At 41.1% G+C, this 17229-nt stretch overlaps 1 protein-coding gene across 2 annotated transcripts; it reads right to left on the bottom strand.

Moving 5' to 3' along the window:
* Positions 1 to 6771: 6771 nt before the first annotated feature.
* Positions 6772 to 13534, bottom strand: LOC130222720 (solute carrier organic anion transporter family member 1C1-like). Of its 2 annotated transcripts, none has more exons than XM_056455249.1 (14): positions 13397 to 13534; positions 13142 to 13283; positions 12852 to 12984; positions 12595 to 12701; positions 12356 to 12508; positions 12158 to 12256; positions 10481 to 10684; positions 10227 to 10391; positions 9950 to 10145; positions 9698 to 9863; positions 9426 to 9610; positions 7469 to 7533; positions 7247 to 7364; positions 6772 to 7151 (listed from the first exon to the last, which is right to left on the bottom strand). In XM_056455249.1, exons 1-14 carry the CDS (start codon positions 13469 to 13471, stop codon positions 7010 to 7012), a joined length of 1950 nt encoding a protein of 649 aa, XP_056311224.1. In that variant the 5' UTR covers positions 13472 to 13534; the 3' UTR covers positions 6772 to 7009. The 2 variants fall into 2 exon arrangements, with proteins under 2 accessions (XP_056311224.1, XP_056311223.1); XM_056455248.1 differs by having other exon boundaries at positions 13389 to 13517.
* Between the last annotated feature and the right edge of the window lie 3695 nt (positions 13535 to 17229).

Below are 17229 nucleotides of genomic sequence, written 5' to 3'. Positions count from 1 at the left end.
CATCTAGAGCCAGAGATATACACATATTTGTATACATCTATGATGTGGAGCTTTCCCTGTGGTCATTATGCAAATTTTATTTTTTAAATTACGAAAATTATAATTTTACATCACTTTTACCCCCTGTCGAATTTGATCTAATCTGTGTCCTGAAACACACCTCCTCTCCTGCTTTCACTTCTAACAGAGGGAGCGATTCGTTTGAGAATGAATCTCCGTTATGAATGACTCGTTCACTTAGCTGACAATAATATCAGTTTCTGGCACCGCAGCGTCTTGTTGTCACATTTCATTTGCATTGTTTGCTCTTTTATTCAACAAAACTAGCATAAGCCTAGGATTTAGCACAAGCTGGTGCTACTTTCCCTTATGATCAGTGCAGAAAGAGACTATTATCATCAATAGCGGTACTTGGTTAGCACGAAAGTGGCTAACATACAAAAAACGAAATCTTACCTAAGAAATGTTCTGCCTTTGTGCTTTGTTTTCTTTGTTTGCTCGTTACTACACCCGTACACAGCGCTGAAGTCCAGCATCTTCACATTGCCCTACTGAAAAAAACAGCGTTAACCAGCCTAGGCTGGTTGGCTGGTTTTAGCTGGTTGACCAGTCTGGTTTTAGAGGGGTTTTGGCCATTTCTAGCCTGGTCTTAGCTGCTCAAGCTGGAAAATGACTAGTTAAAACCAGCTTGACCAGCCTAGACAGGCTGGGAGCCCAGCCAAAACCAGCTATGTCCAGCTGGTTTTAGCTGGATTTAGCTGGTCATTTAGCTGGCCAACTAAGACCAGGCTGGAAATAGCTGGAAACCAGCCTGGAAATGGCCGAAACCCCTCTAAAACCAGGCTGATGAACCAGTTAAAAACAAGCCAACCAGCCTAAGCTAGTTTAATCTGGAATTTTCAGCAGTCAACAGTCTTGACTAGTGCGGTTGAATGACATTTGTCCTGGGAGCACTGTACAAATGTGGCGGCGGTATAGATGCATGCTCAGGGTCTGTATGCGATATCTAGTGTATATATCTATGACTTTGCCCAATACCACCTTTGGGATTGCTCAAGAGAGCACATATCTGAAATTTGCTTTCACACAGAACCAGGAACACTAACAGGAAGTGACTAAACAGGAGGTATATTATCACAGTAAATAAAAGTATTCCTTTTAAACAAATGACGTAGATTGATTCATTGGTAACAATGAATTTCACATTTTAACAAAAGCAATATGCATAAAAAATATTTAAAGAATATACTCTAAAGTGAAACACAAACTCATTGAAATTAAAATCTCATTCATAAGAGTGAGGTAAAACCTCACAAGCCACAATTCCTGCCCTATACAAGAGCGAGTGCTCCTATTGATTCATTGTGATGTCCGAAACTGGGTTTGAGCTAAGGACTGAATCGGCCATGTAGGAGGTGAAACTGCAGACACAGGCTGATCCTCGAGCACACGGACCCATAGATACAGACCTGCTGCCCTCTGCTGGAAATGCTCTTACTTATACTCTTACTTATAACATACAAAGCATGCAGCTTTTTCCACACAAGACACAATTCACTTCAAATAGTTCGATTGTGTAACAAATACTTCAAATACGTAGAGAAAATGGAGTGAGGAGTACGTTTGGCTTTGTGCTGTATTTTTATCCTTTATTAATTAAAACATTAGGCCTGATTTGTATTTTAATCTAACATAAGAATCACCAGGACATTTGCGACCAGATTATTTTCTCTTTGTATTCCCCACAGCACGTTAATATTCAATATGCACGTGTACAGGGCTGGAGTGGGACCCATTTTCAGCTAGAATCTAAGGCTCGAGACCAGCCCCCACCCCCTTTCCCTATTCAACCCCCTATGAAACTGGAAAACATTTTCTAAAGAACTGAAAGTGGTCATTTGTTGAATTTGCAGAATTAGGAGGTCATATTTGGGTGGCGCAGTGGGTAGCGATGTCGCCTCACAGGAAGAAGGTCACTCGTTCGAGCCCCAGTTGGTATAGTCTGCATGTTCTCCCCATGTTTGCATAGCTTTCCTCCGGGTGCTTTGGTTTCCCCTACAAGTCCAAAGACATGCGCTATGTGAATTGGGTAAGCTAAATTGTCCGTAGTGTATGAGTGTATGTCCTGGTCCTCCAGGTTGTGGGTTGAGTGTTGGGTTGACGACCCACCTCATAAAAATAAGCCGTTTAGGGAACACCAACATGGTGCGGCTAAATATCAACTGCAATATAAACAGCACCGGGAGTAACAGTAAGGAGGTCATATTTACTAAAATCAATTCAATTCACCTTTATTTGTATAGCGCTTATACAATGTAGATTGTGTCAAAGCAGCTTCACATAAAAGGTCACAGTAAATAGGAACAGTGTAGTTCAGTTTGTAGTGTTTAAGTTCAGTTCAGTTGAGCTCAGTTCAGTGTGGTTTAATAATCACTACTGAGAGTCACTGATGAGCAAAACCAACGATGCGCAGCTCTACAGATCCCGAACCATGCAAGCTAGAGGCGACAGCGGAGAGGGAATGTCTTCACTAATTGGCGAAAGTGAATAAAAAAAAACCTTGAGAGAAACCAGGCTCAGTTGGGCACGACCATTTTAATTTCTCCGCTGGCCAAACGTCTTGTGCAGAGCTGCAGTCTCAGCGGCGGAGGCTGGAAGCTGGCCTCAGCGAACACTCGTCTGTCTCTGGAGCGTCACAGGAATCAGTCTCATGTTCTCCACTCTTCCATGACCACCACAGTAACTGCTCAGGATACGGCCTGGTCCAGGATATGGAAACCTTGGGATCATCTCGTCGTTGGTCTTGGATCGAATCAGTGACTCTGCATAGTCTGAGGGCCTCGGGAAGAGTATCCCCAGGTGGAAATGGAGAGTAAAGAGAATAATTAGCGTAGCTGCTGTTCATAGTGTATATAAACAAGACGCATAACCTGTGTGGAAGCCCCCTAAGTGGTGCACTAAGTGTATGCTTTACTGAACAGATAGGTCTTTAATCTAGTTTTGAATTGGGAGAGTGTGTCTGAGCCTCGGACATTATCAGGAAGGCTATTCCAGAGTTTAGGAGCTATAAATGAGAAGGCTCGACCTCCTTTACTCGACTTCGCTATTCTGGGTACTACCAGAAGCCCTGAAAGCCATTTCAAAAGCCATTTTATTTAAAAAAACATCCTAACTGGGTTTACATGTCAACATAGGACCCCTTGTTTGATTTCACCTTCACGATTCTTGCATTCTTGTGAGGATGGATAGTTTTTGCTTAAATTTCTTTGCAGGATGTCAGAATAGCCTGCCAGCGCTGCTGTTTTAATTCTGACTGCCTCCCACCCTCATTCATCTGGAGTCATAAATCCGTCAAAAGGCTAAAATCACTTTAATTTAATTGAAACAATCAAAAGAAAAAGACTAAACTGAATTTAAAAAATATTCTTTTTGAATGTTACTAGTCAATGTTTGTGCTTGTCTTGAAGAAACATCTGTCAGTTTGGCGCATTTGGCCAAATCATGGCCTAATGCTCTTCTTTTTAACCAGGCTTTTCCAGCTCCCCCTGGTGGCCATATTTTTACCATCAGTTTTATCCTTCAGGCAATTAGCTCACGTCACACCACAGAATTAATCATCATAATATCAATTATCACAGCTTTAATTGTTTCAATTTGTGTTCATGGAGTTTTACAGATGGTCATATGTTGCATTGGAAGCGCTTGTTTACATTAAATTTTATTTATTTAAATTAATATTTTAAATTGAACAAGCTTTCTTATAATATTTGACAAATAAACTGTGACACCCCATTCACACGGGGCGTCAGCATCAATGCTTCCCATTCACTTTGAATGGGTGATGTCAGGCGTTGCCGAACTGCATTGTTGATCCGTCGGCGCAGCTTCAGAGGCGTTGTTCGCTACAGAAGTTGGGACTTTCTCAACTTTTCAAGTGCTGATGGAACCGTCAACCAATCACATCGCTGTATGCAAATACACCAGCTCAGACAGTAGTCGATTGATGACTAATTTCATTGGCTGACGCTGTTATGATGATCGCATCAGCCCCAACTTCAGACACGCCCTCTGTCAAGCGTTGACGCTGAAGCCCTGTGTGATTTGGGCTTGAGGGGAATAATAGCCGCATTTCCACTATCAGGCCAGTGCGAGCCAGGGCTTTAATCGGGCCAGGCCGGGCCAATAGCCTGGGAGGTTGAGAAATGAGGCCGAAATCGTGTCGCGTTTCCACTGTCGGGCTAGTTGCTCGCAGCGCGTCACGCAAACACCGCCCCCAGAACGTCCCCCGAATGAAACGTCACACAACCCGTCACACAACCCGCCCACTTCAGCGGGAACACAAAACTCAAATTATAACCACAAACACAACCTGGCATCACTACGAGAGCTGGAAGATGGAGAACACCGAAGCGATTGCTTTTTTACTGTTTGTGGTCTGTTGGTGTAAGGCCAGACAGCGATCCCTGGATAAGGACATTCGAGTTCGGCGGCATTTACTTCGAACACAGATTTTGGCTGCAAGGCGAGTGAGTTGATCAAGCGCGATAGCAAAACAAATGTAAGGGAAGAAAGCATCTTGTCTCCTCTTTACCTGACAGGAAAACTCCGCCTTTGTACGTAACCCCGCCCCGAAGCCCCAGTTTCCCCTCCTTGGCCCAAGGTATTCGGCGGGCCGAAAAAGGCCGGACGCTGGCCCCAAGGAAGCCCCGCTTTGGCCCGATTACGCCCCGGAAGTGATAGTGGAAACGCGACTGGCCTTGGCTCGCCCTGGCTCGCTCGCTTTAGGCGCGAAAGTGGAAACGCGGCTAATGACACCTCATTGTATTCAGTATTTTTAAACATTTCAACGATTGCTAACAGTTTAACGAAAGTTACTCGCAATTCATCATGGGCCATATGAATTAGCTAGATGATTGTGTTTACCTTAACCTGTAATGTGGAAGTAAGCTTTTTCTGAGATAGTTTTTAGGACTGATGGGGGAAATTACTTGGACAAACAAAATGTAGTAATCTGTCAAACTCTTCAATACTCAATATAGCCATAAATATTGATCAAAAGACCTGAAATAAAGGTCAATACTCTTTGGCTGCCTAGGTGTCGGGAATCCACCATCAGCCAAACTCCCCTTGGATTCACAGCTCCTCAAATAACATTCACGTAATTACTAATCATGGACACCCATTACCTGCTTATCAGCTCACTGTAAAAGACTGAACTGCGGTCACACTAGAGTTTGTGTGTGCGAAATTCTGTCGTACGGCACTGCGAAAAGGGGCGGGATTAAACAAGATGTTTAGACATTAATAAAGGAAGCGATTGCTCCATGATTTTAAATTTCTGTTCAGAGGTCATGTTTTGATCCTCGATTGGTCTCACGCAGTCAAGTGATGCGATTTCGCAGGTCAGAGTTCACCAAGCTTAAACTTTGCACCGCAGCTTTGCAAACTTTGCGTTTCCGGTCTGACGCATTCACGTGCGTATGAATGGAAGTCTATGGGGAGAAAAGCCTAGTGTGACCGCAGCTTGACTCACCTCAGTACACATCATCTGGTCAATAGTTCACCATAAACAAATTCCCCTGACTCATTGCTGTTCAGTCTGCAATTCTGTATTCCCCATTGTCTCTTCTGGATGTCACCTGTCTTCTACCATCATCCTGTGCAGATACGACAAAGACTCATAACTACTAATATCGCATTTCAGATATGACATTCACTTATTAAACAACCTGGTTATTAAGTGTCTGTTAAAAGACTGGAAAAATACCAACCTTCATGGTATTCACCAGATGTTTCAAGCTTCTTCTTCATAAACAAGAGGGTTTTTGGCCATACATAGACTACCGAGCACTGAACTCAGACATAGTGCGAGTTCCTTACCCACTTCCTCTGGCCCCAGGACCTCTATTAGAATTCAGCTGGGCTTGTATTTTCTACAAGCTTCCCTACATCTTAATACACACCCTGAACCTGGCCGAACATCACTGCCACGTCATACAGGTCCTTCAGAGATTCAGTGAACACCATCTTTACCTAAAGCTGGAGAAATGTGAATTCCATCTGTCCCTTACGCAGTTTTTTCTAAGCCACCAGCCCTACCAGACTACAGTTGGTTCAGGGGAAGGTAAAAGCAATAAAACAATGTAAAATATAACAGAGGTCTTTAAATACATCAAGACTTATTGGACGATTTACATTAAAGCAAACCTTAAAATGCTTTATTAGTATCAATAACTCATTCCTTTGTGTCAACGCCAGTTCCTGGAGGGCCGCAGCTCCGCACAGTTTAGTTTAAACCCTGATTAAACACGCCTGATCAAACTAATTGAGTCCTTCAGGCTTGTTTGAAACCTACAGGTAAAGCTGCGGTCACACTTGACGTTTCTTCCCATAGACTTCCATTCATACGCACGCGAATGCGTCAGACCGGAAATGCAGGGTCATGCATCAAGTTTCGCATCTTGTTTAATCCCGCCCCTTTTCGCAGCGCCGCACGACAGAATTTCGCACAAACAAAGCCCGGTGTGACCATAGCTTAAGCGTGTTGACGGTTGGAACTAAACTGTGCAGAGCTGCGGCCCTCCAGAAACTGGCTTCGATACCTGTGCTTTACTGTAATTTACGTCCATCAGATGTTACAATTAACAAGCACAGTGTTACAAACCTTGAATATAACAGACAACAAATACAACTTGACTTGAATATATAAAAACATTTAATATTCATAATAATTATAATAGTTATTTTGCATCAAAAAAATCAGCATTAACATTTGATCAGTCAAGTTTTAATCAGAACTTTGTTTATACAAATACAATTAACACTGATGATAATGCATATAATAACAAAACACACATACATAATGTCAAGACACACTTAGGACTGGACACAGGAGTGCTAGTGGTGTCAGGTGAATCTGATGGATCCAGCGATTGCCTGACATATAACACCTGCAGTTTAAAAAATTAAACACCACAGAACATTTTTTAATCTCCTGGTGGTTTGGATTTTACAGCATAGGCTGTTGCAATTGTATGTCTTTGGACATTTGTTTACTGTTCTGAATTTTTCTCTTTATTTCTATGGTGGCTATCCAGAGCAGGGAACAGGCTAATACTCGAAGACACATGGTTAGCCCCTGAAAGAGGAACCTAACGGGGACCAATAATAGTTTAGTATGAATTAGTTAGAGCTTCAATACATTCATATATAGAACTCAATAGGGGAAATGTAATGGTTTAGTCACCTGAACGTCTCAATGTCATAAATTCTGCAGGCACCTCTTCCACAGGATTTCTTCAGCGCCCATTTTAGACAGGTAGAGTCAATAAGACCACCAAAGTAAATGGGAGCAGGAATACCTCCTTTAAAACAAAATGAAACTGAATTGAAAATGAACAGTGCTGTACCTAGATGTAGGTCTTAGGCAAGATAATACATTGTACTATTCCAAACACCGCAAACTCACCCAAAACTTTTACAGCTAACAGTAACATTCCCACAGAGAGAGACTTCAGCTCAGGATCCACGATCCTGCAAGAACACTTGTCAATAAGCGTTTTCCCATACAACATTATGCACAAATCCTCATGTAAACCTATTATTGATCTTTGCACTGTGAGTAGGGTTGCCATTTGCAAAATATATACAGTATATACTTCAAGATTAACCAATTGACACTTCATGGATGAATCATTAATAGAATTTAATCAGCAATACAAATACAGGTGCAAAAATATATGATGTGGTGGACCTGCCAGTATGGTATCAGGGTCGCCATGGAAACGGCTTCCTCACCTCAATCTGACCACACTGCCCTCCACATCCCAGTGCACTTTTCCCTCTGCCCCACTCCTAATAAATTACCCTACCGGGATTTAAACTGTGTCTCTGTATTCGTGTGATCTCTCATCTGCGACATTTGGTGGAGAATTCAGGCGGATTGAGGGGAAACATGACTTGGGTATTAACATCTGGACTGTTTTTTTTTCTACGTATGATTCCGCTATCTTTTCCTCTCTACTTTAACCACCTACACCTGGGGCTGAAGATAAATGACATCCTCTGCCAGCTCGCGGAGCTGGGGCATCATCAACACCAGCTAGCGGACTTCACCTGCCTCTCCTTCTCACTCCCAGCGACGATCACCACAGGGAGTTACTGGCTCTACTGAGCCAAACTGGAGACTGCGCTGTGCTCCAGTACCAACAGCAGTACCAGCAGTGGGCGCTGGATGAGCACACCTCCTGGATGAGCATAGCCATAGCACAGGCAATGGAGTTTGGCTGTTGGAAAACCAACCTACAGCCGTTGAGAGGCTCATTATTGACCACCTGCTGCAGGTGTTGCTCTCTCAGCAATGACAACTTGTTCTGCTCTGCAGCCCTGCCACCTGGCTCGAGCTGATGGAAGGCATTGAGCTGGCAGCAGCATCGAATCCCCAGGATGTGAGAGAGAGAGTAGAAGAACCCCGGAAATGGAGAGCTGCAATTGGCACCATGTGTCCACTACACAGACCCATGGCCCCCTCACCACCAGGCCAGAAGTCAACTGTACTATTGCCGACATCTGGGGATCAGGTATGCTTATTGACTCGGACCACTCCCCAAGCACCTGCAAGATGGACAGTCCCAGTCCTGCGGACTACGAGAAGGCACACGAGCCCCAGAGGGGGAAAACGTTAACTAGATTGTAAAACTAGGCTGAGAAGGCAGGTCAAGACAAGGCTTGAGATTATACAGTACCACACAAGAAAAACAACAATGAAAAACTTAACTAGTAATGCGATAACGAGGTGGGAGGGACTAGACAATAGACAGAGACAAACACAGAAGCCACATGCTCATATCAAACAGAACAAGAACACTTGGCCACTGAAAACACGTTGAACATGCATACTCACAAAACAAAAGCATGTGGCCACATGTAAACAAGCTATTTGCTAAATACAAGACTGAACGCAAGACACGTGTGCATGATAAATGAAATAGGCATAGGCCTATAACACTAACATGCTTTTTAATTATAAAATAAATCTCAGCACCATTAAGTTCAGGCCATTTTTTTACATGGTCAAATGCGTAGTCTACTTCAGTAGCCTTAAAATAGCAATGCATCAACAATGTGCCTTAATACACCTCCCTTTCAGACCAGCCCACCCATGGGCACATAAATATGTGCAAATGCATATGGACAAGGTGTATATCATGACCCAATCTTTGCAGGCAGTCACCAGGCACAAGTCAATGCTGGATAGATTAAAATAAATACCATACCGCAAAACACAAAACAGTGACATTGTCCAAAAAAGGATCTAGGAAGATCCAGCTCAAATTAAGCAATGACTACATCTCTAGTTGCTTAAGGGCCGGAACACACCAAGCCTGAAATATTAGGAAATAGTACAGAAAGAAGTTAAATGGAACCTCATAGACATGGTGAGAAAGGGAACAGTGCCAAGACTGTACACAAAGAAGGCCAAAGATTGCAATCCCAGATAAATGTAGAACATTCTGTTGCAGTTCGGATCTCGTGAACACTGTCCAAGAACTGCAGAGGAGTTGCCAATGCTCAGTCCCCAGCTCTGAATACAGCCGCAGTCATGGAATGTCTGACAAAGGGAAACAAGACAAGAAAGTGGAAAATACTCTCACAAAAATGTAATAAAGAATATAAGTTTGCTGTTCACTGCATTCACCATATTCCGTCCTGCACCCTGGGTGGAATTGCAGCCTGCATGGCAAGGTGAGATGTAGGTCACTCCATTCTCTCCACATACTGGATCCCACTGGAGGTCTGGACATCCACAGTCAGCATTGCAAGAAGGAAGTAAATCACTTATAATATCCTGAACTTCTGTAGATCTGCCACATGAACAATTCATTATGTTGTCCAATAACATAAGTGATTTAAAAATGAATATATTAAATATGCAGATAGCGATAAGAACCTTTGATAAGGCAAAGTAACCCCAGCGACATCTAGATTCTTACAGGTGAGAGCGAGGAAAATTATGGTCAAAAACAATGTAATGACACCAGTGTACAAGTTCACTCTTGCAGATGCCAGCAGGTCCCATTTAAATCTCTTCATCATCAACCCACTCAGGAAAATACCCAGAGCAAATGTTGGAATCGATGTCACTCCTGTGAACAGTATAAATAATCACAACATATTTAAACAGGCTGAAAATAAAGAAAAATTCCTGTAACCATCAAATTAGTCACCTATGAGAAAGTTGGTTTTGGATGCACTTTGTCCAAACTGCTGTTCCAGATATTTTGGCGTGTATGTTATGCCTATGGCAAAGTCATTGAATGCCACTATACTGTAAGCAAGGTACAGAATGTAGATCTTATTGGCAAGCAGACGCTTAAAAGATGGTGCAAAATCTAGAAAACAAGTAGACAAGCACATATTTTTAAACAATCTGAAATCATTTTTTATTGTTATGTGAGACAACTTTAAAAGGTTGCCATACCATTGGCTATCGCCCTTAAACTGGGTCGATTTTTGTGCTGTTTTGAGGGGTGGCCTAGCTCAGAGATTTGGGAATTTTCAGGCAGAGCTCTTGGCAGGAACCCAAAAGGAAAAGCAGCAAGAAGAGTCAATAGGCCAGACACCACATAACCCAACCACCAAGCCCCAACCCAACGAGAATCATGTGGTGTGATTGTCACGCTTCCTTATAAAGAGAACAGAATACACAAACAAATATTACATTTGTTAGATGAAGACATATGCAGTGAATCAACCAGGTTGTTTATTGACAGCCAATGGATATGATGTGCAGAGATGGTAGTGTATTATAGATTTTGAATAGTAAATGTCTTTGGTTCCCCCTTAGTAGATCACTGAGTTTATGTTGAGTTGATCGACTAGGACAGGGGTCACCAATCTCAGTCCTGTAGGGCCGGTGTCCCTCCAGGGTTTAGCTCCAACTTGCCCAACACACCTGCCTGGGTGTTTCAAGTATACCTATTAAGACGTTGATTAGCTTGTTCAGGTGTGTTTGATTAGGGTTGGAGCTAAAATCTGCTGGACACCAGCCCTTCAGGAACAAGTTTGGTGACCCCTGGACTAGGAGATTCACTTAGAAGGACCAATCTCTCTGATTTGTAAGTGCAGCTCTCACAGGTTTAGTCACTCCACAATTAAGAGTTTAAAGGCTGCCTTGAGAGGAGGCTCATAATCCTGCATGGTCATCGCATTTCACCAGGCATGGTAAAACTGCAACATACCTTGCCAGACAAGCTCAACAGTGCAGCCTACGTGCTCCCACGGCAGATTGTGATGGTGGCTCCACCCTGGTGCAGTCCAGTTGCTACTGTGATTCAGGAAAACCTAGGTCACCCTCTGTGCTTTCTAAGTATCCACCCATTTCCAGTTGCGTCTTCCCTGTTCGAGATCTCTCTTAGCATGGAGGCACTGATTCATGGCTGGCCTCAGGACAGGCACAAGCATGTAGGCATTTTCAGTCAACAAATCATGCCTGGAATTTGGACCAGCTAACTTCCTGGTCCAAGGTTCCTACCACTCCTTTTAGGGAACAAGTAGTAAACCTGCAAGCGCTGCCCGTGGAGGTGGCAGACCCAGCGCTCTCGCTGTTGTGTCGTTAGGCTGGCTTTTACTGTTTTTGCAGAACAGTCTATTTTTTTTTTAATTTTGATGTGAAGATTTCCTTTAGTCCCTTTTCATGAACCTAAAGGCTGTGTGGTAAGTTTTGGTAAGCAACCACAAAAACCCAACATGAATCATTATTGACTACTTGATACTTCCACCAATCAGTCCTCAGGAGTCTTTCCTTTCAGCCCTCCCTCAGTTGTCCCTCCATCCTCCTTATACCTTACTACATCTGTCCACTTTAAGGACGATTAGGGTTGCCACCCTATCCTTGGTCACTTGCCCTTTGAGCTGTCTTGTTGCATGCCTTGAAAGCTTCCTGGTCTTTGTGGTCCTCTGCCATGCTGTTCTCCTGTTCCACAGTGATGGTACCAAGCTCTGTGATAATCACTATTCTGCCAGCTCCAGACACTTGTCTACAATTTTTGTTCTTCAAAAAAATAAGCACTACCACGATGCATATATGAAAGTAATATTGAATTTTACTTTGTTAAAAACCACTAAGATAGCTGTATACCTATTTGTTTTAACTCACCTTGATTCACTATGCCAATATCCACATAAAGATTAGCACATAGAGATCCAAGTGAAAACCCAAAAATTGGCCCAATCACTCCAATTGTGTTTAGACAACCTACAGAAAAATAAATTTTATTGTATCACATGAGGGATATGAGTGGTTTGATTTAAATGCAATACTACAACTACTACTACTAATAATAATATCTCTCACCAATGTAAAAAGCAGAGTTTTCTGGCCGTGCATAATCATCTATGAATGACATTCCCAGAGGGACAATGCTGGCTTCCCCAATCCCACGCAGAGTGTTTCCCAAAAGCACGATCACCCACAAGGGTGAGCTTTCAGCTTCCTCTGTTTGGCATCCTAGACAACCCATAAAGTATGAACATTTATGTATTGCATTTACCAATTAAAATATTCCATATGCTTTTCCACACATGATGAATTACCAGAGAAAGGCTGTTGAAGAGTTTCCTGAGAGTCGGATGAGCATGTAGAGATCACAGTGAAATTACCAGCATCATTAGTGTGGGTGGCAGCTGTATCATACTTGTACCTGTCAGAATACAATAGTCATAAAAAGAGACATTATTAGTACATACTGTACAATATTTCAGATATAGATGCTATATAATGCATGTATTAAAAGAACTTAATTAACATTTTTAGGTGACTATACTGAGTATTTATTTTATTCAAAACTCACCGGTCCATAATGAAATGAGGTGAAGCCATTAACAGTGTTCCTATACCCATCAGCAGAACCCCTGCTCCAATGATCTTCGGTCTGTGAAACTTAGCACCAACATAGCTTACCAGGGTAATGACCAGCATATTACCTGGAGGCAGATTTCTTTGTCAACAAATGTTCATTATTTCATAGGATACATGAGTCTCATTTGTGTGAAGAGTAATTCAGTCAACATCACAGCATCAATGAAGTGACTCACTGGTATAGGTACTCATCGTCTGCCTGAACCTTGCATGTCAACTCACCCATTTCAAAGCTGCCGTCAATGATGCCAACGGTGGAACTCGAGATCTCAAACCGCCTCTCAATCTGAGTGATGGTGCTTTTGGTGTAGGATCCCGTCAGGGATTTAGAGAAGTAACAGAAGGCAAGAGCAGCAATAAAGATCTTTTTAGAGACAAGGATAGAAGTATTATAGTAGAGTACTTAACTACAGGCATTAACTTTAAATTAAATGATCAGCTATTAGTAATTTCAGACTTGCGGTCTTGCCTTCAGACTTGTGGAGCAGCATTTGTTTTGAAGGTTTTCTGATTTCTGCCTGAATATTCCATCCCATTTGTGCTGGCTTCCATGATGAACTATTGGCCAGGAAAGAGGAGAAAAGACCAATGAAAAAAGTCAACTCTGAAAAGGAAACGCAATTATTTAGTCTGCTAAAAATTATGTTTAAGTAATTATTATTTATATAAAGATATTCCTTTCAAAACATGTCAAAATATGATTTAACTGAATGGAAAAAAATTTCATTTCACAATTTTATAACAATACTCACAAGTTCACAGTCGTCTTAAGATTGAGGGGAACCTCTGAATGCACCTTTATGTTTGCCTACATCTGATTTACCAATGATTATATAGAATATAGTAATACTTTAACCCTATTGTTGTCCAAGGGGGGAAAAACACATCAAAGCATGTGCATGTATGCATGCATTTCTGTATATGTATGCATTTTTAGAAGCGGACATTTCTAGCTGCTAAACATATTCTTAGATAAAGATATGCGCTAAAATAGAACGTTTAAAAACGTTCACCAGTTTGTTGGTTAGAATGTGGACAATGACTATATGCTGTCCATTATATGAGAATTTATAAATAAATAAAACATTCTACAGAGAAAATGAACTTTACACAGATATACCAGTAATGCATAGTTAGATAAGCCATTAAATGCATTAATCAAACATCAACCAGTAAAAACTCAATGACACCAACTAAAACAAACACCCTTCTCGAGGGTACAGTATTCATGACTATTCTCAGCCCTAAACTTGCAGTTAATAAGTGGTAAATTATGGCAATGAAATCACTTTCCTGGAAATAATTGCTAAAGCAAGCAAGCAAAAAAAATCAAGGATGATGGCTGATTATTTTACCATCCCAGGACAAATCCTTATTGGAAGATCCACTACCACATATTATTAAATAATCACTTTTTTTTTTTATGTAGTGACATTTTGGCTATGTGTAATAGCTACTTCTTAATCATAAAACACTCTGTTTATCAAACTCATATAAATATAAATATTATCTTTTAATGGCAAATCACTGTGCTCTTCCAGTTGGATTTGGAGCCAAGATCGATATATATATATATATATATATATATATATATATATATATATATATATATATATATATATATATATATTTTTTTTTACTTTATTTTTATACATTAAAACATTTTACAGAACAGAACATTTAGTGACAGCAGCGATTATAAAAAACAACAGAAAAAAGTAACCCTAGATATAAATAAAAACAAATTACAAAAAGAAAAACATACATTATTTTCAGTTTCAAAGGAGCTGGAAATACTATGTCCTGTTCAGTCACAAAGTAACAGGTGGCCATCTTTGTTTAATAATATCCAGTTTTAATTGAAGTTCTATATAAATTCTATATATAGATTCAAGTTGTTCTATCCACTGTACTGTTGTTGGAGGGTGTGGCTTCATCCAATTTATTGTTATAGTCTTTCTTGCACTTAGTAAAAGTATATGTAGTATATATCTCCATATATATATATATATCCCTTCAAGGAAGAAAAACAGGGAAGTAAAGGGTAGATCTAACGGCATAATTTTCATTATCTCAATCTTTACCCCTTGCCAAAATGCAAGTATTTTCGTACATTCCCAAAATATATGTGCGTGATTACCGACATTCCCTCAACCCCTCCAGCATTCCTCTGTCTGTGGAAGGTTAGCATATTTTGAGACCATCAATGGTGTTCTAAAAAACCTAACTTTTGTTTTCCAGTCAAACTCTTTCCAATTATGGCTACTGATACCCTTATGAGATTCTGAACATGTGTTTTCCTAAATATCAGCTTCAATTTTTTCATTAAGTTTGGATTCCCATTTTGCCTTAAAGGACACCTATGGTAAAAAATCTACTTTTCAAGCTGTTTGGACAGACATATGTGCATGTATGGTGTATAGACTGTCATATTGGGCTGATATAAACACACCCAGTGCTTTTTTTTCAATTTAACAACATAAAAAAACGGTGGACCAATTGGAGCGGTTTTCAAACCGACCGCAACTTTACGTAGGAGAGCGGTCCCCCCGCCCACCAATATTGATTGACAGGCGCGTCATCATATCCTCAGTTTGTTGATTCACGTCCGCCATTTTCAGCGTGAGTCGAAGCGATATCACTAAAGGAACACGCTAGCTCTGTTTTTAGATGTAAGGCTCATTGGGCTCAACACAAGATCAATATTCTCCACATTATCGCTCTAATCGGAATTATTGGTTGTATCTTTAGGTAGGTTTGCAAACATGTGTAGTTCTCATTGAGTCTACCTTATACTTCAGCCGTTTGCATTTCTCGCGATCCCAGAAGCTCCCTGTGATCTTAACTAGCATGCGTTTTAGGATTCTAAACATCGGTTTCTATCAGGGTACACTCAAGTCGACGGCTGGGCGCCGCGAACCGCTGCAGAACCCTATGTTTAGAATTTTAAAATGCGTGGCGCGACGATTTGGGACACTTCATGTTTCTGCTGCGCCACAGAGAGTGTCTGGTGTGCCGTGTCGCGGCTTCGAGCGGCGCATCCGGTGCCTCAGTCAAAGTTACTTCAGTGTGCGTGGTTATTAGTCTCGGTGTACAAGCTCGGCACTTGAAACTAGCACACAGTTGGCTGTAAAACTGTACAAAGACACATGATTTTGTACTCTCTGCTTGGTCTGTGTCAGAGTCGTACATGTACGACTGAATGAGGATCCTCTCAGTCTGCCTGTCTGTGTTGCAAACACAGAGCGGGTCATGGCCCCGCCCCCTTGTTACGTTGGGCGGGAAGCCGAAACTAATCTACATGTGAAGCAACACACCCATAAATCAGCGAACTGTGGACACGCCCCCAACATGACACTTTTTAACACATAATAAAAAAATCAGAGGGACCCAGAATGGAATCCACCCGTCCTCTGTTCACTCACTGTGTACCGTGAGTGGCATCTAGTGGTGCAATAAGATAATAACATCACACATGCCATGCGCCTAACAGCATAATAATGATTGTAAGAACAGTTTAAATAACCAACAATAACATAATAATAATATATAACAGTGATTGAATGTTCACTCATTGAGATATAGCCTTTCAGCCTGTTTGGCTTTCTACTTTGATGTTACTCCAGTAAATCAGTCTTATAGTGAAACATTGAGTATCTTAACATCGACATTAAAACATTCGATTAAGAACATTCGATTAAAACAATACTCTGATTAAGAGTCTACCATGTAAACATACAGTTTTTTTTCCATACGGTGTGCGGTCTCAAATTCTATTAAAACAACACTCTTCCAGCAGTTCATACTCACATCCAATATCTCATTTGTCAAGGAGGCATGCATAAAATGTTCCTGAATGAAAGCAAAAGTGCCAAACTTCAGTTAAAGTCGACAAATTAAAATAAAACACCCGAAATTACATGAAACACCAGAGGAAAAGTCGGATAGCGTGCTTACGCAATTGACGTTAATCCGAATTGTTTGCTACATGTAAAACGGGATCATGAAACATTTAAAAAGCAACTCATGTAAAAACTATAATTATATTACTGTCTTATTCAGATTAAGGAAAATAATTCGATTACTGATGTCCAGGTAAACATAGTCATTGAGAAGAATGTAAGTTTTCAGCTTTGAAAGCACAACCGTTATACAGGCAATTTTCTGGCATGGATCAAGACATGATGCATGCCACTTCTTACCACCATCCAAGAGATTAGTAGGATAGGATCCAATTTGTAAGGTTCCATTCTATCAACCCAATGACCGAATCCAATAAATGGTCGAAGGTTAAATGTGTGTACGGTTTT

The sequence above is a fragment of the Danio aesculapii genome, chromosome 4 (genome assembly GCF_903798145.1).
Source record: "Danio aesculapii chromosome 4, fDanAes4.1, whole genome shotgun sequence".
Taxonomy (NCBI): Eukaryota; Metazoa; Chordata; class Actinopteri; order Cypriniformes; family Danionidae; genus Danio; species Danio aesculapii.
The sequence above is the reverse complement of the archived record's forward strand: the minus strand, read 5'-3'. Positions and strand labels throughout refer to the sequence as shown.